Source organism: Panulirus ornatus, chromosome 28 (genome assembly GCF_036320965.1).
Source record: "Panulirus ornatus isolate Po-2019 chromosome 28, ASM3632096v1, whole genome shotgun sequence".
In the NCBI taxonomy this organism is placed as follows: domain Eukaryota; kingdom Metazoa; phylum Arthropoda; class Malacostraca; order Decapoda; family Palinuridae; genus Panulirus; species Panulirus ornatus.
Window position 1 is genome coordinate 4,249,486 of NC_092251.1, and position 21,411 is coordinate 4,270,896.

The 21,411-nt window shown below is 42.6% G+C and overlaps 1 protein-coding gene across 5 annotated transcripts in view; it reads right to left on the reverse strand.

The window, feature by feature from the left end:
- The window catches only part of LOC139757774 (hemicentin-2-like), a 367,317-nt gene that overhangs the window by 16,440 nt on the left and 329,466 nt on the right, over nucleotides 1–21,411 (reverse strand). For all 5 annotated transcript variants that reach the window (XM_071678558.1, XM_071678554.1, XM_071678557.1 and 2 more), the window contains one exon: nucleotides 3,689–3,828. In XM_071678558.1, the coding sequence (XP_071534659.1) occupies nucleotides 3,689–3,828 (140 nt within the window). The remainder of the gene's footprint in view (nucleotides 1–3,688; nucleotides 3,829–21,411) is intronic.

Genomic DNA, 21,411 nt, shown 5'->3' on the forward strand with positions numbered 1-21,411 from the left:
CTCGAATGTTTTGACATACAAAAGATTTTCACGATTTGCATAGATTAACGACGCATTGTTTTATGAATGTCAATAGACATCTGGCTATCAACAACGCCCTGAATTGTGCAGCCGTTCGTTCTAATCACTCATCAACAGATGAATATGACTATACATGATGAGTATGACTTATATGTTAATCATCCACATATGTCATAAATATATATACTGGTGTTATCATGAACAGAATCTGATGGCCTTAAGGTGAGGAGCGTTGTAAAAGCCTGGCTCTTCTCTACAGGAAAGCTGCTTTAAAATAAATTCTTATCTAATGTTCTCCAACGTTGCTGCCAATTCTTATCTAACGTTCCTTGAGGCCACAATAAGTTCTTATCTAACGTTCCCTGAGGCCGCAATAAGTTCTTATCTAACGTTCCTTGAGGCTGCAATAAGTTCTTATCTAACGTTCCTTGAGGCCGCAATAAGTTCTTATCTAACGTTCCTTGAGGCCGCAATAAGTTCTTATCTAACGTTCCTTGAGGCCGCAATAAGTTCTTATCTAACGTTCCTTGAGGCCGCAATAAGTTCGTATCTAACGATCCTTCACGCTGCTGTAAGTTTTTTCACAAACACCTCTTAATCAGATCAAGTTTTTGGAACTCAGGAGGTTAAGGGAGCTGATGAACGAACGCAAAGATCTAAGAAATAACCAACTATATGGGCAAGTAGAATGGTGAATCGAAGAGTAAACAGTAAAGGAAGAACCAATATCAAGGGAAATAAAAAGAGATAATGAGTAGTGACATGATCACACATAGAAGATAAGAAATGGAACTCATTCGAGGAATACCTAAGTCGGAAATACGAAAAGGAAGCATAAAGAATAGGTACTGATGAACATAATTCCAGTCGATTACTCTCCAGCCTTGTAACCATATGATTACTCATCTCTCGCGCCTTTTCTCGTGGAAAATTGAACTCCAGGCCCTCACGTAAATGTCATTCCTGTCTGAGTTTTCACCACGTATTTCTTTCTCTGTCAACTTAAGGTGCTTTCCCTATGCTGGTCTCTTCTGTTACCCTAACTTAAGAAGTTACTTCACCTCAACATATCCAAACAACACGTGGAAACTTTAATTCTTTTCTTCTATATTCCAGACACAACTTGAAATTTATAGCCCTTGCTGCCAAGGCTGCAAAACTTTGCATATAATTTGGGTGAAATATACGCAAAAGAATGATACTTAAACCCTTTTTCATATTCCTAATACCATTCCAAATGTGGCTACGTGAATCGTTATGTGTATCTAACTTTCACTCGTGATTCCTGACATAAATTCAATACTTTTCCTCCGGGTTAACACCTGTGGTGAAAATGATTTACATCAAGGCATCTGTCACGTTTTATATACCTCCCCTGAGCTGTAATTTACGTCTAGTTCCTGCAATGTTGTACCTCTTCTTTATCTTTTATTTTCATACGGTTCCTTAAATGATTCTATAATTCATAGTCAAACTCCTTCCTTAATCAGTTCATCCGCATACCATGCTGCACACTTCAGAGCTTTGCCAATAACTTGGCCCACTGAATTACCTCAGACCTCAGCTCATACGCACACAACCCCCACCAGTGGGTCTTCAACCTTCACCTGAACACCTCCAGCATCTAGGAACACACAAACACAACTACACCACCGCCAACAGATTAAACTCCAAAAGAAAACGGATCCTGACCGTCAATCATATGGTCAATCATAATCCTCACAAGTCTATCCTCTGCTAATACACTTAGACCCCCTTACCCTACGTATTTCCAATCTCCATCATCGGCACCCTACCAACTCCCTCCTTTACAAGTGAGGAGGTTCAGAAACGATTGAAAAAAAAAAAAGGGATTGAGTTCAAAGTTCCTGTCAACACGGTAGTCATTAGGTGGGTGGAAGGAGAGGATCAGCAACAACAGGACTCACAGTAAGTCTCTGATAGTTCCTTTTTTTCCTTACAACCCCACCCCCCCTCCCCGTTGCGCTGGTTGTGCACTCCTAATCATACCAATTACACCAATTTCCTCAGCTGTTCAAACACTACATGTGTCATCCCTTCGAGAGTCCAATTTTGCTGCTGTCTTTAATGGTTGTTTGTTCAAGTCTCCCATCACCTTTATCTCCTCTCCTGTCATTGTTTGTTATTCATTAAACTGGTTTCTACAGCAGCGCCTGGTATTTCCTTCATATTTACTAATCATTTTTCTTCATGTCTCATCAGAAGTGGAGGAAGGTCTGAGGATTTTACATGACCACAAGGTCAAGTGGTCGACGTAGTGGACGGCATATTGTCTACGTATATCCATTCCTCATTTCGTTTGGAGATCCTAATTTCATGCCATACATCGAAATTTCCCACTCCCTCCTCCCCCGTCTCTCTCTCTCTCTCTCTATCTCTCTCTCTCTCTCTCTCTCTCTCTCTCTCTCTCTCTCTCTCTCTCTCTCTCTCTCTCTCTCTCTCTCTTCCTCCCTCTCCCTCATCTTCAACCATTTCATCGAACTTTAGATGAACTCTGGATCGATATCACTCGAAAATTTCCCCCCTTCGGCCTGGTCTGGCGAGGCGAGGTTATGAGGTCGGTTTGCTAGGTAAGGTCTCGACCCTCAATACAGTCTCGTCGGTCAGAAAGTTTGGCCTGGAAGTTCCCGTCTTCAGAGTCAGGTCAGGTTAGGTTATGAAAGAGGAAGTCTCGATTACCCGGGAGGAGGAGGGGTCGATCTGGGACCGCTTTATGGGACCAGTCTCAACTACCACCAACTATTTCCCCGAATATCGTACATATTTTCGAGGTAAATTTCGCCAGTAAATAGGTTAGAAAAGTTTTATTATCAAACGTGATGCTGACGAAGTAACATTTCAAACCACTTGATCATAAACGCGCCTGGGATGAATACATTATGAAATGGCTACGTGTGTAAACTCTACATTTACTCTAAAATAAATACAGCTATTAGGCAACAATGATTATCAGCCACATGCTAAGACTTTCCACTCCAAATATCATTTTGATTATAAAGTTTATGATTCAGCCAATATGCAATTTACCTCATATTCTTCTAATATCTAATTTTCCTATATTTCATGTGTGCTTCTTCACTCGTTGTAATATATAATTCATTTTGTGTTACTGACGAACTCGGAAGGATGGATGAACAGTTGGATTAACTGTGGACCGACTGTTGCAACCAGGACTCGAACCTATACAGTACTATAGAGATGATTCAGACAGAGACATAATTAATCTTTTATGTATACCATTTATTCGAATACTTGATGTCAAAACATTTACGATATTGAAATCCTTTGCGGGTTGAGCAGCCTAAGATGACATACAGCAACAGGTTATTTCGTTTATTGTCTATCTTGTTCTCGCTCTAGTACCTCAGCTTCTCTGCTGCCTTTAGCAGACCAGTCCAAAACCTTCGTGAGGAGAGCCAAACACATCCTCCACGTCCCGGGCGAGAGAAGAGGGCCCCATTATACATGCCTACGAGTGTTCTTATCTTTGTCCCCTTATCTGGCTAGATGTATTCTCCCCATAGCAATCATTAACTCTCACTATCTCTCTTATCATCATTCATTCTTTCTCCAAACGTAAGTCCGTCTTTCTCATCATTACATCCAACATTCTAACCCGATACGAGCGGCGTTGACCTGGTCTGACCTTTCTGTCACCGAGGTGCCTGACGCCGCAGGTGAGGTTGGCGGGGACGCCCTCAGGGGTGGTGACCTCTGTGGGCGTGGGCAAGAAGTAGGGGCAGGTCGGGCAGTGGGCGTCCACCTCAGGGGTTATGTGGGCGGCACCTGTTATAGGGGGAAGAGAGAGAGAGAGAGATTATCGTGTGGCCGCTTTTGGGGAGAGAGAGAGAGAGAGAGAGAGAGAGAGAGAGAGAGAGAGAGAGAGAGAGAGAGAGAGAGAGAGAGAGAGAGAGAGAGAGAGAGAGAGAGAGAGAGAGAGATTTATATGGGTGGTACAGTGTATGCAACAAATACAAAAAAATAGACTCTTTCCGGTAATATTTTACAAAGTATAAGAATTTTGCGGTTAAGATAAATTAATTATGAGCTTCCACATGGTGGCGATATCACTAGAAAACAAATCCTAAAACATGTAATTAAATCTGAAATTTATTCATAGTCAATATAAAAAGAACCTTTCAACTTACATCAATCTGGTTATAAAAAAGAGAATAATGATACTGTATAAGATGAAGTAAGTTACGAAGATCAGAGCCACAAGAAATAACAAATAGATAATGATTAATGATGATGTCTCACAGCGATCTTTGATATAAATGACGAACGATATGATTATCAATACTGAAGATCAACCTCGTATCTTCCCTAAGAATTATGTGATGTTGGTGAACCGTGACAGCTCTATTAACTATTCCCTATCGTCCACATTAAACAGAAAGTCTCAATTCCATCTCAAAGTTTTAAAAATACTTTACAGTCTCAGTTAAGTATTCCTCTGTTGCCTTCTGACGTGCCATATATACACACACACACACTCACACTCTCCATCAACGTGTTAATGTGTATCATATCGTAACTGGACATCAGCTTCCACTCCATCTCTGTCCCTTTTCAATTTCACCTCAGGTTTATCTTAGCGTCTCCATCGTGAGGGTGATTTACCTTCCCCAGCCTCGATCTACGCAGTCGAGAATATAAAGCTATCGCTCACTACCTTAAGGTATAGAAAGATGAGGAAAAAAATACCCCGTTATCTTCCTGGTCCCTGAGGATACATTTAACACACGGGAGGCTCAAAGCTGACATATGAAAGATAAATTAAACTGATAAAGCAACGCATCGGTGAGTTATATCTTTTGCTCACGTTACTTCTCTGCTTGGGAGAAATGTCTTAGGCCACTTACCCCGCTTCATTCTGGCCTTAATGAAGTAGTCTCATATAATTAGTGAGACATTTGAACACTCGTTTTTGTTTGAGGAATTAATTCTCTTAATGAGACAAAAGCTGTGCGATTTCGCTGATGTTTATAATGATATATTGCACCTTATATGATATTTTGATATATATGTCTATAAGCTGAGTATATCATGTGCTGTATTATGTAATATATCTGATAATGAGTCATACACACACACACATACACACACACACACACACACACACACACACATATATATATATATATACTGTTGGTAGAATGGGAAGGCAAACTGCATCAGAGAGGATGCAGATGGATCGTGAAGGGAGTAACGAGGAGGTCAACTGAGGTCAAGTGGGGTCAGAATTCATTAAGGGATCACCTTTGTTGTAACTCATTAATTCTTCTCTGCCGTGGAACGCGCGCCAACACCAGATCGTCATGACCAGAAATTAATTCTCATAGTTCAGTCGGCTCTCAGGCACATTATAAGGTTTAATGAGCGCTTGTAGGCAGACTGGGTCGTTCTCTCGTATGTTTGTTCAAGATTTCCTTTCCTTTTTGCACCAGTGCTGTGTTTTCATCAAACTTTTCTAAGCAGCTTTCCTCTCTAATTGCATATGATGATGATGATGGTATTTTTCCTCCATCACTTCCTTCTGATTTTGAATAGTTATGTCCATTCATTCTATCACGTTATCAACAATGCTCTGATTACATTATTCATGGTGCTTCTAAGTTGTATAATTCTTCATTCTATGTTATGTGGTCGAAATATCCTGTAAACTCATGTTGCATCACTATGCTGTCACATTATGCTGCTCTCGTACACTGCATCATAAGGCAGTGCTGCCACATTCAGCATTCTCAGCATTATGCTGTTGATGTTGTCTCTCTTCCTGTGCTATAACATAATCCACAATTATGCTGTAACTATGCACTGTATCACTCTCTACTCTGTAATTTTGCTTTATATCACCCGTACGGTGCTGTAAGCCTCTCTTTAGTGCTGCTCTGGTACATGTTGCTGTGAGGCTGTGCGGGAGCGACGCCACCAAGCTACAGCGGCATTATACCACAGCATAACTGATACTTAAGCTTTCCAAACGATCCCATTCTAAGGACTTCTTTTGTCCATCCACCGGACGGCACCACAAGACATGAGGTATGGTGAGGTTGTACGTGTGTCACTGTGATGTGAGTTTGGCTAACTGATGGCATGTATTGCTCTACGGGAATTAACAGGAGACTTCAATACAAGCAATAGATTTACTATCACTATTAGGATAGCCACCGCAGCAGACACCTCCATGTCTCTCAGTATTCTGGGACTCTTAAATGCGAGATGGTTATTTACCGTCTGCTATCGCCCCTCTACCATACACCGTCAGTGGCTATTGTGTGTTTGAAGGCGTCTTATTATGGTTTAAGTCTATTTATGTGTGTGTGTGTGTGTGTGTGTGTGTGTGTGTGTGTGTGTGTGTGTGTGTGTGTGTGTGTGTGTGTGTGTGTGTGTGTGAGTGTGCGCGTGCGTGCGTGCGTTTGTACGTGCGTGCGTGCGTGCGTGTGTGCATGTGTGTGTGTGTGTCTGTGTGTGTGTGTGTGTGCGTGTGTGTGCGTGCGTGCGTGCGTTTGTACGTGCGTGCGTGCGTGCGTGTGTGCGTGTGTGTGTGTGTGTGTGTGTGTGTGTGTGTGTGTGTGTGTGTGTGGCTGAATCTGTTGGTACTGGACGAACCTTTACTTCGTAGAGAGCTAATTAATTCCCCTCCTTCAGAATAATCACATTTTCCATTCATTTTGCAGCATCAGGATTCGGTCAGTGGTGGAGCAGGACACACACTCTCGTGGGCACGAAAATATGTCGCCTACTTCACGGAGAGTAAAAGGATTTCCGGAGTTTTAAGTTACATTTGGCCCTTGCATTCGATCCTGGCAGGCTGGCTGGCTGGCTGTGAAAGTTGAATCTGATTTTTTTCCTATATCTCAAGAACCCTTCGTCAGCAGGGCAAGTTTTCACATGGAGCGTACGCGTGTGTGGAGAGGAAGAGGGTGGCCTCTGTTTTCAGATACACACACGAGTGGTTATGAAAACAAGAATGCACATGTACTTACAAACTCACAAACATATATGATCGTCATTGTGTAACCTTACGACCCAACCTTCGTGAGGTTGCTGAAGTTTGAAGGCTGCGCTCTCTCAGGAGCAGGGAAAGGGTGGACTCCTTTGGAGCGAGGAGGTTCATTATGGGACTGCACTCCTTTTCGTCCATTGACGAAGATACAGCGTTACAAAAGGAAATTTTTTCCCGTGGAGTGACCTCTTTCAGATGCAGTCTATATATATATATATATATATATATATATATATATATATATATATATATATATATATAAATATCAAACTGGAACGTTGTTTATGATACAAAGCTATACTGATACATATTTATATGTTATTGCATGTGCTGCAATAACTTATTTTTGGGAAAAATCGTACGATAAATAATGAATATTCATATATTAAGCATGAACAAAGAGTTTAGCATTTTCATTCTCATATCATAATTGCTAACGCCTCAAATTTGTTTCAATATGTCATCCTATTTTCCGATATAAAATGTTTGGGGTTGGTAACACTGTTTCGAATATATATATATATATATATATATATATATATATATATATATATATATATATATATATATATATATATATATATATATATATATACATATATATATATTCATATACATGAACCAAAGCTTCATACTAAGGGAAACCATATTTGACGACTTCACTTATGTGATTCAGTCTTCCGAACCTGCTTCGAGGCAGCTCCAGCAACTCATCCTAACATGTTTATCTTCCTCGTATGAGATGATCAAGGCACGTTCAAGTTTTACGACGGGTGTTCACTAACTCTTCGTAATAAGAGGGACTGATCTCGTAAGGTGCTGCTATTGCTGGTACGTCCTGGAGTTGGACAGCCGCGCTCAAACTGGCGAGGGGAGGACTTTGGGTGTGGGTGGGTCGTCTCGGTTCGGAACGCTAGACATTTGAAGTTCATTCTATCCTGCCTGGCCTCTCGGAGAGCCCTGCTCACCTGATGAGATCTGTATGATTCATGGGTTTTCTATCGTCATGGGGATATTTCATGTCATAGTCTTTCACTGAAGGTAAAAGCACAGCAGTGGAACAATCAGACGATGTGATCTATGTTAAAACGCAGATAAAGGAATACACTACTATTATTTGGTGAGGATATGTGGACTGCGTGAGGGGAGAATAATGAAGAGATGATAATGAGGTGATGAGATGGAAGGGAGAGAGAGACCAATAGCTAGAGATAAGGATAGAGTGAGAGAGTGACTGAGTGTAAAGGAGTGTTAGTATGAGGCAGTGTGTGGGAGGCGTGAGGATTATGAGTGAGTGGTGTGTTTATGAGTTCCCTTCCCTGACTGTGAAAAATGGCGTATCGGATGTTAAGAGAGAAATCTTTTGGCACGAGAAATTCCGATATTGAATTGACCTTATTCACACACTTTCAGAACTTCCAGAAGATTATCCCAAGCGATCTTTATTCGCCTTACGAGTTTCGACTTTTTTTTTCTTAAAATCTTCAAATAAAAAAAAAAGAATTGGAATTTTACTGTGAGAGTTTCCGAGTTTCTGGTGAATTTCTAAAAGCTTCCGGGTTTCCATTTTCTGTGAGGGAAACCTGAGTATATAGTCACAGTTGACGAGCGATTTAGATGAACCGAATGAAACACAAGTGATGATGTTGAGGGAGACGAACTCTTGGTGTTGGGGTGACGAGAGCTGAGGCTGTGGGGAGGGAAGGTAGGAAGCAAGCCAAGGCTCCAGCTGGCTGGGTAATCCTTGACAACATCTTGACAACATCCCCAGCTGGCTCAACCTGACACCAACACCGTCCAGTTCTGATTCCCGGCACCATTCACTGCCACACTGACTTCAAGAACCTTCGTCTGACACCACCTTCAGATCAGCTCGCCTTGAATTTTCCTCTTGCACGGTCATGTGACACCACTACTTCAGTCTCTCTCTCTCTCTCTCTCTCTCTCTCTCTCTCTCTCTCTCTCTCTCTCTCTCTCTCTCTCTCTCTCTCTCTCTCTCACTAAGAGCACCCTCGCTGGCACCATTCCACCTCAGACGTTCGCGACTTATGTGAATAGATCGACGTGGCCTCCCCCCACCACCCTGTCCTTCCCCCCCTAACCCCACTCTAAGGACGACCCTAATGGTGGTTTGTCGTCTCGTCACCGCTTGACTGATTTTTATGAGAGGCATCCTGGTGGAGTGCAGGCCAGATACTGACTGATACGCGACCCAGACCAACCTATATGGCCAGGAGAAGTGAGTACCGTCTCGCCTCTTTATTTTTCCCCCCTAGGGGTCACAACTTCCTTGTTGACTTCGTAAAGGAAGCAGTGGCTAGCGGAGGCTGAAACGTCCTTGTTAGCTCACGTGTAGAACGCAGTGTTCCGCCTCAATCAGAGGCGGTCGACCACGACAAATGCCGTCTGTTGACCCGACGAGAAACGTGATGTATCTTATATTCCTTTTACGTAGATCTCTGACCTTACCTCTTCTTCTGCCACTGAAATGATACATTCTGAATGATACACGAACGAACTCTGATCAGACTTAGAGGAGCTGCCATTGACGGTCCACCTCAGAATGACTGGTACTTTAATCCATAACAGTCAACTAGACCGGAGTCAGAACAAAGACAAACCAGCAATATGGCAATCTAGACAAAGACGAAAAGGAATAGTTGAGGGACTCGCACAGATCCAGAGACGGTTGTCCTGGAAACAGAAGACCTCTGTGTTCTGTGGAAGACTACAGACCACCTCTTACATCCTCTCTCTCTCTCTCTCTCTCTCTCTCTCTCTCTCTCTCTCTCTCTCTCTCTCTCTCTCTCTCTCTCTCACTCTGCCTAGTAATAGTCACTGAGGTGTGAGAGTCATATGGCTCGCTGGGGTACAAAATCCAGCAGGCGATGTAACCGCAACGGATGCATATTCCGCTGAATTTTTTGTATGAGCCCTTGTGTCATGGAGAAGGTGAAAGGCATTTTCGTGGCTCCCCGAGACACAGACTCAGGCCACTGATGGATGGATCTGTAGTAGGAGACCACCACACACTCGTGGTGCGGGGAATATAGGAGACGTTATCTCCCTGGTAATGTGTCTGCCAGCGTCCCTCCCTCCCTCTCCCTCTCCCTCTCCTCCCCGGCCTGAGGCAGGCCGTCTGACCTGCAGCTGTGGTTACTGTCCTGCTGCAGTGTCCCACTTGTTTCCTACTGCTGCTGCTGCTGCTGCTACTGCTGTGTTCGTCTTGTTTCTTGTTTGCGCTTTGTTCCTCTTGTTTCTTGCTGCTACGTGTATTAGGGATTTATGCACTGACACGGGCAGGAAGTACTGTCCACTTTATGATCTATGAGAGAAAGTCCTGCTGACTGCAAGAGGAATTAGCCTCTCTTCTTCACAGTGTTTGGTGAGGGTCGAGGCTTACGTCCACTATTACGACAGTTTTCCAGGCAGTGTTTCCTTCATCCACGAGTGAAAAAAGTGGATATTGAAGACCCACGTTTTATACCCGCTGGCTCTGCTACCTGGTTCCGTTAGTCACTAGAGGCCGTTAGGATATACAGAGACCTGCAGAATGTCCTCCAGAAATACTCCTGCTGGGGGTCGGCACCAGCGGGGAAGACAGGTTGAAATACGAGTCATCCTGGAGAGAGCTGCGCCTCATCTCGTATTAACACTGTGTCTCGCCACCTCAGGGCCTCTATCAGACCTCCAGATGCTGGGAAGGCGACGCAGGTTATGGCAAAAATAGGGTTTACTCCAGTGAGAACAGTCCTTCCCTCCCCACAAAAGTGGCAAAAACTTTAAATATCTTAACTAATAAAGATCGAACTGAAATAGGGAGGCACAAATAGCATTTGTTATGAGGTAATAAGTAATTAAACTCTAGTCAAAAGAATCCAGCTCACTTTTTGGAACCACTGTAGCATAAAAGTTTCACTGCGCTTATACAACGAGACAGTATGTGGAGCTTGGGGTGACATACAAGACGCAGAACGTGCCTTGGGGTGGCACATAAAGTGTAATATAAACTGCGGATGAGACACAGGGTGTAATATGAACCTCTGGGTGAGACACAAGACAGGCACAGGCTGTGTATGACATCCGAGACAGAATATTGAGCTGGGAATACCACGCGAGCCGTGACATAATAGGGGCTGTGGGTGACACACCAGAGAACAGTGTACAAGCAGTTCACAGCGCCCCAGGACGCGTGTGGCAATACACTAAAGGGGAGACATGCACAGGGATGGGTTGGAGAACCTCACTCTGAAGTGGGACACGCAGGGATGGGTTGGAGAACCTCACTCTGAAGTGGGACACACACGGATGGGTTGGAGAGCCCCATTCTGAGGTGGGACACGCAGGGATGGGTTGGAGAACCTCACTCTGACGTGAGATACAAGGTAAGGCTGGTGTACCTTACTCAGGCCGTAGGACACACACAGGGAAAGGATCACTTAGGACGTAGGACTCAGGGCTGTAGAGTGGGCAACAAAAAACGAATTAGAGGAGCTACAACAGTAGCAGGCAGCAACCGGGATCAATAAAAGACGTACCTCGTCATCATTCCTTCGTTTCCGTTTACACTCAGTCCGAAAAGACATAATACAGTAGGCAAGTTACCGATGATTTATCGCTCTTCCGAATTCCCAAGTTCAGTTTGTTTTCCCTGATAGACGAGACGCATTACGCAAAACGCCTGCCAGATGTATATGCTACGTTGTCGATCCCATGACTTGAAGTTTGAACCTCCGTACTGAATTTCACCTGCAGTACGACATTCTTGACGTACTGGAACACACGAGGAGATGAGGTATTCTCTTGTTTTCTTCATACTATCCATCGACAAAATGATGCCTATTAATCTCCAGTTTCTTCCCTACATTGTCGGCCACCAGATCAAAATGGGGGGAAAATAACTAAGCCTATTTAGAAGGCAGCACACGAGTGGAGAAACGGACGGACCCCCTCCCCCCTATAATTCTCCCAGCCCGCGGAAGACAACAAAGAAACACCCATGACCTGGCTTCGCTAAGGAGTCCCGCTCACAGGAGGTATTAGGTTCCTGTGGGAAATTATGGTCGCATTCAGACTATTATATCTGAGTCGTGTGGAGGGTGTGTGAACACGACCGGAAGAAAATCATTTTCTACTCTCAGAATCGAGAGAAAGGGAAGGTAGTGAGGATAAGACAGGTGTACTTGTGTATGTGTTGGTGTACGAATGATACTGGGTGCTGCTCTGGTAGTAGGAGGGGATGAGTGGGGCTAGAAGGTGTTGGTGATGATGGTGGTGAAGGTGATGGTGATGATGATGGTGGTGATGATGTTGGTGATGATGATGATGGTGTTGAGGTGGTGGAGTTTGGTGGTCGTGCTGATGATAGTGGGTGTGAAGAAGGTAATGTAGATGACCTTTGGGTAATCCCACTTACATGCCCTGGATGAGGTCCTGCCTGATGGTGAAGATGGGAAAGAATATATGGTGTTGTTCGATGCTAAGGACGGGGAAGTTATGGAGCTGGCTGACTGTCAAGAGGGTTAAGATATGGCCATGGCTAGTGTTGAATACGGTGAAGATAATGGACACACGAAGTGAAAAAGATGAAGAAGATATGATGTTGTTTGGTGCTGAGGATGGAGTGAAAATATGCCGCTATTTGCCGACGGAGACGGCATGGCTATGGTGATTCGTGGTGATAAAAATGGTGAGAATATGATTAAAAAGATCTATAGTCGTTTGGAGACAACAGTGTAGTCTGGCGTTGAAGACGCGGAGGAGATAACAGGATTTTGAGCACTGAGATTAATCAAGTCCTCAGAGAACGACGAACTAATTCATACGGTAATTCATACGGTAAAGCTTCCCATATCTTGAACATTTCACGAGAAAAATGATATAATATTCTGAGATTTTGCAAAATTCTGTTCTACTTTGGCACGAACTACAAGTATCAAACCATATACTACATCCTCCAATTCTCCTTACCTACTTCTACTCTCCCAGTCTTTCCAGTAGACGCCCCTTACCCCCAAAGTTTCTAGACCTCGGTGCGTCTTGACTAATGCCTCACCCGGTAATGATCTACTGTGGGTGTACATCGCTTATTGCCTCCTCCTCCTCCTCCCAAAGCGGAGCAATTTCCCTGGAAGACCTTTACACTACGTTGGTTGACACTTGCCTGAAGGAGGCGTAGGGTTTCCTTCTCTTAAGTGGTGAAGAGGGTGGTGGTGGAGGTGGTGTTGGTGGTGGTGGTGGTGGTGATGATGGTGGTGGTGGTGGTGGTGGTGGTGGGGAAGAGTAATGTCCGTCGTGGTACTTCATTCGATAACTGTGAACGTCAGGTGATTGAAATGGCAGCAGCAGCAGCAGTGGTAGTAGTAGGAGTAGGAGCAATTGTTGGAATCTCACCTCCAGCATCATTACCATGGTTACAGTCACAGTCTCCCTCCCCTCCTCTCTCTCTCTCTCTCTCTCTCTCTCTCTCTCTCTCTCTCTCTCTCTCTCTCTCTCTCTCTCTCTCTCTCTCTCTCTCACACACACACACACACACACACACACACACACACACACACACACACACACACACACACACACACACACACACACACACATACACACCTTCGAAAGATTTAAAGACAGAAAAAAAACCCAGAAGCCACAACATAAATCTAAGTGAGGAACTTGCTAGTAATGATTTAGAGTAGTAAGTGGACAGCATCAGAGTGGCAGACGAATGGAATAAAGTGAATAATGGAAACAATGACTACCTTTATATATATATATATATATATATATATATATATATATATATATATATATATATATATATATATATATATATATATATATATATATATATATAAGCTTCTTCCTGACACTTCTTAGGAATATAACAAAGAGGAGTCAACATACTGAGTCAGATGGTCGTTCCTAAAGAGCTGAACTCCACCAGTTATTTTTATCCGTCACAGTGAGATCCAGCGAGAGGAACCCATCTGGGGAGTGAGGAAGATGAGAGATGATGAATTCACAGATGGTGACCCTGGGGGTGGACTGGCGCACAGACAGATGGTGGTGAGAGATGGTGAGGACAAGATGGTGGAGAGAGAGAGAGAGAGGCTGTGGAGAAAGATGGGTCATCATTGAACACTCGTCCCTTGGTTCTCATCCTTGTACCAATGTTCTTAAGGGATGGCAAATGGGTGATAATACCTAAACAAACACTAACGGCAAACAACTTTGTAGTCCCGACCGCTCAAGCTGTTGCGTAGCACTATCTTAAGTCATATGGTACCCAGTGTCTGATACCTGGAAAGCTAAAGGAATGAATGAACAAATAATATGGAAGGGAACCTCAGGCCAGGCAGACTGCTCGAGGCATTATATGTCCATTGAAGCATTATCATTATCTTCTTTTCTACCGTCAGGGTCAGAGAAAATGGCTGAGACATTGCTGGCATTTCCTCGGTCAAATACGTAGACATTTCTCTCGAAACTATTAGGAATCATTAGCCTAATTCTACATAATAAGTTAATGGAATGTGTGACTTATTTGTTCCATGAAGTACATACGATATGAATCTATTTGCAATTAATTTCATGTTACGCATCAAAGTCGCCAATTTGAATATATAACGAAAACCGAGTCAATTGTGAAGGTAGGTAGCATTCTGAAGCAGGTATCCATTTAACGCATGCCATTACAATCCCTTTGATGATCAGACCTCTTCGCTACACCTTCCAAGTCGTAACTCCTGCTGATTATCAAGACCCAAGTTGAGATACGACCACCGTGACTCCCTCCACTCACACGGGGTTGTCAGCAGTGGCTGGTGTAGTTGAGTCGGGGGCAACAGTTGCTTCAAGTTTCGCTCCTGTTGGAATTGCTTCCCCAAGTGCATCACGATTCTCGTAAAAATTTTGAAGTAAATGGTAGACGGAAAATCATTTAGTCTACCATAGTATTACGTAGAATGGTATACGTATATTGGTTATACTTCACCAATATACCATAGGGCCTGACAGATATGCAGTCTAGGTGTGGGTCTTCCGAAGAATAAGTGTGTGGTTGTATTCTAGTGGACCGTCATAACACGGAGTCAAGGATGGTTTGCGAGGGAAGATGAGCAGACGAAGATGTTGGATAGGAAGGCGATAATGATAGGGTGTTGGGCACGAACATTGCACATTGTCTCATACGTGTGTGTTCAAATATACACACAAGACTAATTTAGAATATCGTATATCTGCGTCCACATACATTTGTACTTACATACATACATCAACACGTATATTCACACACACACACGCACACACACACACACACACACACACACACACACACACACACACACACACACACACACATATCAACAGACAAGAGTATGTAATAATTCGGTTATCACATGACCAAGTTCAATTCAGAGAAGTACGAGTGACGTTAAGTACGCAGGATGATGGTACAGTGTGATTCTCCTGAACTTGAAACGCTTCTCTGAAGGGAGAGCTGATCATACAGCCGTAGTTCACATTCTCCATTATGCAAAGTGTTTTCCTGTTTCGGCCATGAAATTTGTGAGCGAACGCGAAAGTGGTAAGGCTTTTAAACCTTTTACTATAATATAGAATATTCCCCTGAGACTCCCATTGGCGGATGGGAGGTATATTAATGGAATATGTAAGAGTATAGTGGTTGACACAGTGTCTACGGAGATTAAACCTAATTTAGGATATTTTGGAAATACGAAGGTGTATCCTCATGAGATATGAGAATGTGATATTTTTGTATGATGTATAAATACGACATAATTGTTATATATATATATATATATATATATATATATATATATATATATATATATATATATATATATATATATATATATATATATATATTCAAAGGAACAGTCAGTCATGCGTGGTTTGTCAATAAAAATGCAAATTCGTGAGTACTTGGATGATATCGAAACTCAAGACTATAAACTATGGGGGATTCAAGTATACAGTTATCAGTCATATCCGTCATCTCAATCGCTGCTCAGGGAATCGAACCCGGATCACGCATTTGAATGGCAATACACACTTTACCTCCCTTCTCCAACCAGCCAAGATGCTGCGCGCGTTCTTAGCCTATCTCATCCATCCAGAGAGCGACGTGACCCAGGTTGTGCCTGGGAGAGGCAGGGAGTCTATATCTCCACTTAGATATGATCATATGATCCTCCACAGTGAATTTTAAGAGTATCGGAAATATGAGAAAAGGGAAATGAATCTATCTATCTACCAATCTCTCTATTTGTTCATCTATCTACCTACCTATCTATCTATCTATCTATTTATCCATTTTTTTATCTATCTATCTATATATCTGTCTATCTATTTGGAAATCCACCAATTTATCTGCCTCTGATACAACGCACCGATACTGTCAGTCGCGGATGATCGCGAAACTCTACGGTACACACATCTCACGTTACACTTACTTCCCTATTAGTTATTTGTAAGTTAATGTTTCGTTTTTCATTGCTGAGTATATATATATATATATATATATATATATATATATATATATATATATATATATATATATATATATATACTGAAGACATAGGAGAATCTCAGAGAAAATTGCATTCAAATTTTCCATCACGGAACGTGAAGTATTTCTTAAATATTTAGTTTCATGATTACCTTCATGTAACCAGGGCAGGGTTTGCTATGTCAGTATCCATCATATATTATGCGTACTAACACTCTATTCTCTCGTTATCTATTACTTTATCTATTTCGTCTTCCATCGTCGTCATGAAGTATCTATCTCTTTACATGAGCTTCAGTAATTTGTGAAGTGTCAGATTATCACCGTCACAAAGTCACTGTGGCACCTGATTAGTGGGGTTGCGTGTGTGTGTGTGTGTTGATGACGGGAGCTTAGCGTGTAACAGTGTGTGTGTGTGTGTTGATGACGGGAGCTTAGCGTGTAACAGTGTGTGTGTGTGTGTGTGTGTGTGTGTGTGTGTGTGTGTGTGTGTGTGTGTGTGTGTGTGTGTATGTGTGTGTTGATGACGGGAACTTAGCGTGTGACAGTGTGTGTGTGTGTGTGTGTGTGTGTTGATGACGGGAGCTTAGCGTGTGACAGTGTGTGTGTGTGTGTGTGTGTGTGTGTGTGTGTTGATGACGGGAGCAAAGGTTAAGAGACACAGTATCAGGAAAGATAAAGAGAAAGTTTCGTTGAAGACTGAGATAGGGAAGCAGGCGTCTATAGCCACGCAAATCTCACCACAGTTACTCTCACTACCACCATCACCACAGCTGCCACCACCATACACCACAATCATCGTCTTCTCTCATGGCCACTACCACCAGAATCGCCACCACATCACCTCCCCTTCACCATTACCCTTTTCATAGCCATCATTATCAACACTATCACAAGCACCACCACCACCTCCTCCACCTTCTCCACCACAATCACCACCACACCGATAAAATCACCAGGGTCTTAAATTTTCCCGCAGGGGATGGTAAAGATCAACTCCAGATAAGCGAAATTACAGGATTTTAGTCTCCATTACAGGATATTACACAATCTCTGTGTCATTCTGTAATGGGCAGATTTTTCATGTCTTATGATCCAGTGTATCACTTGTTTACTTTTCTTTCGTTCTGCCCAACATTCTGTCACGTTTCATCAGATCTGATTCTATGTTCAGTTCTCTTTATATTCGATATCTTAGGTGTCTTCCACGTTCCCTTGGTCTTCCTTTTATCTTGTCATCTGTTCACGTATCTTTATATCCTCATTCCCTGACAATGATGCGTCGAGATACGAAATCAGTGAAGTCTCACGAACGTGACACACTTCAAAATTGAAAAAAAAAAATATAGTTATAAGGAGAAAAATCATATCATATGATATTACAAGTTTCTTATACTGTGTCTTTATATTTCTGAGATACAATACGAACAATGGTATAATGACCACAACCCTTATATAGAGAAAGATTCATCTATCTACGTAGGATTCAACATCTTTATAATTCGTGAGTAGATCTAAGATACCTTACATTCCCTTCTTAACCAAGGGTCCCCTCCTATGGCACTCCTGCGGGGTTCGGGGAGTCAGCCACGTCCACCGGGTGAGTCCACTGGTCCAGAACTGTCGTAATGCATCACCAGCACCACCATCAATATAGATCTTATCATCTGCACTACAACCGTTGCTGTTTCACCATCATCACTATCATTATCACCGCCGCAACTACCTTTATCACCATCATCTCCAACGCCGCAAATACCTTCATCACTATCACCACTGCCGCATGAAATGTCACCATCACTGTTATCACCAGCACCGTTGATGTTATCACCAGCTCAAAGAAGTGTGATAGAGTCTAAGCATCACATAGTTATGCGATTAATGTCATCGAATAAAAATCACATAAGCGTTAGATTACTGTCCTTACCTGGGTTCTGGATAATGACCTTCGACACTCGCCTTTGAATTGTTTCATCTGAGTTTCTCTTCCTAAATGAAATATTAACTAGGCAGCCAACAGCTTTTAAACTCTGACCTTCAGTTATTTTCAGTAACTGAGATCTGATATTTTTTTTTTTCCTTCACACATTTTCTATTTTCTAACCAAACGTAACTTTCCTATGACTAACATCCTTTATCATTATCATGTTCACAATTCTTCATGGCTAACGTTTGTTATCTATAACCTACCACATTCTGCTGAGAGCTTTATCATCTCCCTTTCAGATTATCTTATCCTTATCACAACCTTATAACAAATTCTTATCGCTATCAAGGCTTCCTCATAGTTGTTGTTAATGTACGTACATACACAGATAGACATATTACACACACACACACACACACACACACACACACACACACACACACACACACACACACACACACACACATATATATATATATATATATATATATATATATATGAAACCATATCGAAGGCTCAAATGAAACAGGTTTTCTTTCACTTATCGAGCACTATTTCATCTTATTTTCCCGCTCACGTCACCCTCACAGAAGCTTCAGCTCACCATCTAACACCCACCGTCTCATAACCTCCTTGAAAAAAAATATATATATATATATGTTTCCGGCAGCCATGCACGTCGGCACACCGCCGCCGATCCTTTGGTTCCATTCTTGTCCGATAACAAACGAGTAATTGAGCTTCCCTGAGATTGTCCCTTTTATTTTCCTGGGATTACACTCGCTCCTCTTGGGGACAAAACGCAGCAGGTCATCGACGTCGAAGCTACATCGTTTGGGATAACGGCGACACTGGGGGCGGTTTCGATAGTTTGACCTGGGTCAAACTGGGGGGGTCATCATTGGTGTGTGTGTGTGTGTGTGTGTGTGTGTGTGTGTGTGTGTGTGTGTGTGTGTACCCCTCCCTAACAACAAAACCACCACATGCAATCCATCACCACCAGTGTTGGGTCACCCTATATTCCAGGTCACATAATGTGTGATAATCATACACGAAGTAGTTATTGGAGAAACCCGCCTGACACGTCTATATGGATTTGTGTTAAAATTTCATACCCCTCGATTCTCTCTCTCTCTCTCTCTCTCTCTCTCTCTCTCTCTCTCTCTCTCTCTCTCTCTCTCTCTCTCTCTCTCCCTTGGTGTTGGAATCCAGGAATATAGAATTCCCTCCTTTATATCCGGTTACGTGGCATCTGTCGGCATCCAGTGGCAAGAAAGAAAAGGAAAAAATATCTGATGTTATTTATATATGTGTCTCTTTTAAGGGGACCAAAGGATTCGACTCTTAGATAATGAATATAGTTTGACACACATGCGTTCAGAAACGCTACATAGGAATTTTGGATAGATGAACCGATTCGTTTTTGAGATATTGATACTTAGAAAGAAATAAATAATGTGAAAAAGAAAGACGAAGATAAACCAAATCACGCTAAATCATACCTGAATTTTCTGAGAGTCTGTGTTGATCCACATTGTCGCCAGATTGCAAAATTCAGGCGAGTTTTGAATATCTGCCTCGAGGGAGCGAGAGACGATTCGAATAACAGAGAGAAATAATGCCCGACACTCCCAATGTGCGTGATCAAATAACGAGAGAGAGAGAGAGAGAGAGAGAGAGAGAGAGAGAGAGAGAGAGAGAGAGAGAGAGAGAGAGAGAGAGAGAGAGAGAGAGAGGTGGTACATACATCATATGGGACTATGAGAAGGGGCAAAACGAGTGTAAGCCTTTCTTTCCGCAACACAAGAGATCGTAATGACAAATAGTCACTATCACACGCCAGAATCACAAGGTAGGAATTTAAGTGAGATTCCTTCGATGGATAGAGGATTGTCCTAATGGAAAGGATTAAAGAATGCACGTCAGAGGAGCCAACTCGAAATTGCTGGAGGTCACATAGGTGAATGGGATATATATATATATATATATATATATATATATATATATATATATATATATATATATATATATATATATATATATATATATATACATATAACACAGACAAACATACATAAGCAAGACCACGAGCATACACTCACAAAATACAATGAAATTCTCAAGAACATTCATCTCCATCCGTCCCCTGCATTATCGTGAACAAGACCAGGTAAATGCACACAACATACCACAAAATAAAACCGAGAAAGGGACACTGCAACTGGGAATTAATGGCTGGCCAAGTCCCCCATCCAGAGCGGTGATGTATTATGGAGTCTTCCTCCCCGAGGACTTGGGAAATACAATGGACTGTATCATATTATTTTATGTCTTGGTATACTTCGCACAGGTATTCTGTTGTATGTGTTACCACGATGGTATGATGCGCTGAAATCCCCAACGAAAACACGACCTTGGGAAAGTATGCGTCATGTTAAATGGCACCATCGATCTCAGTGTTCACGATCGGTGAACAAAAGGCACGTCCTGGTGCGACCAACTCCAGAGGAGGAGGATAGTAACGTCCCTCGCTCAGTGGGTACCGACTCTAGAAGTAGTAGGTAGGGTTGAAGAGGTAGCTTCCCGTCATGGCTAGGTTCTCGAGGCGTGGGTATTAGTTATGTAGTCAGTATCGGTTTCTATAGCATTCTTTTTTTTTCCCTCTGATATAAAGGTACTTCCATGCCACATGATAATGGAATTCGTACCAACCATCGCGATATTGTCAGAGGACCGTATGGCCAACTCTCGTTCTAAGTGATAATGTACAGTGAACACAGATGGAGAGCCGGTCTGAGCTGCGTAATGTATTCCTCGTCAGAGACACAGGTTGGACCAGCACTCCGGGGCGATGGAGGGTTAAGCTCAGGGTAAATAGAGTGGGGATGCGGGGGGGGTTATCCTATT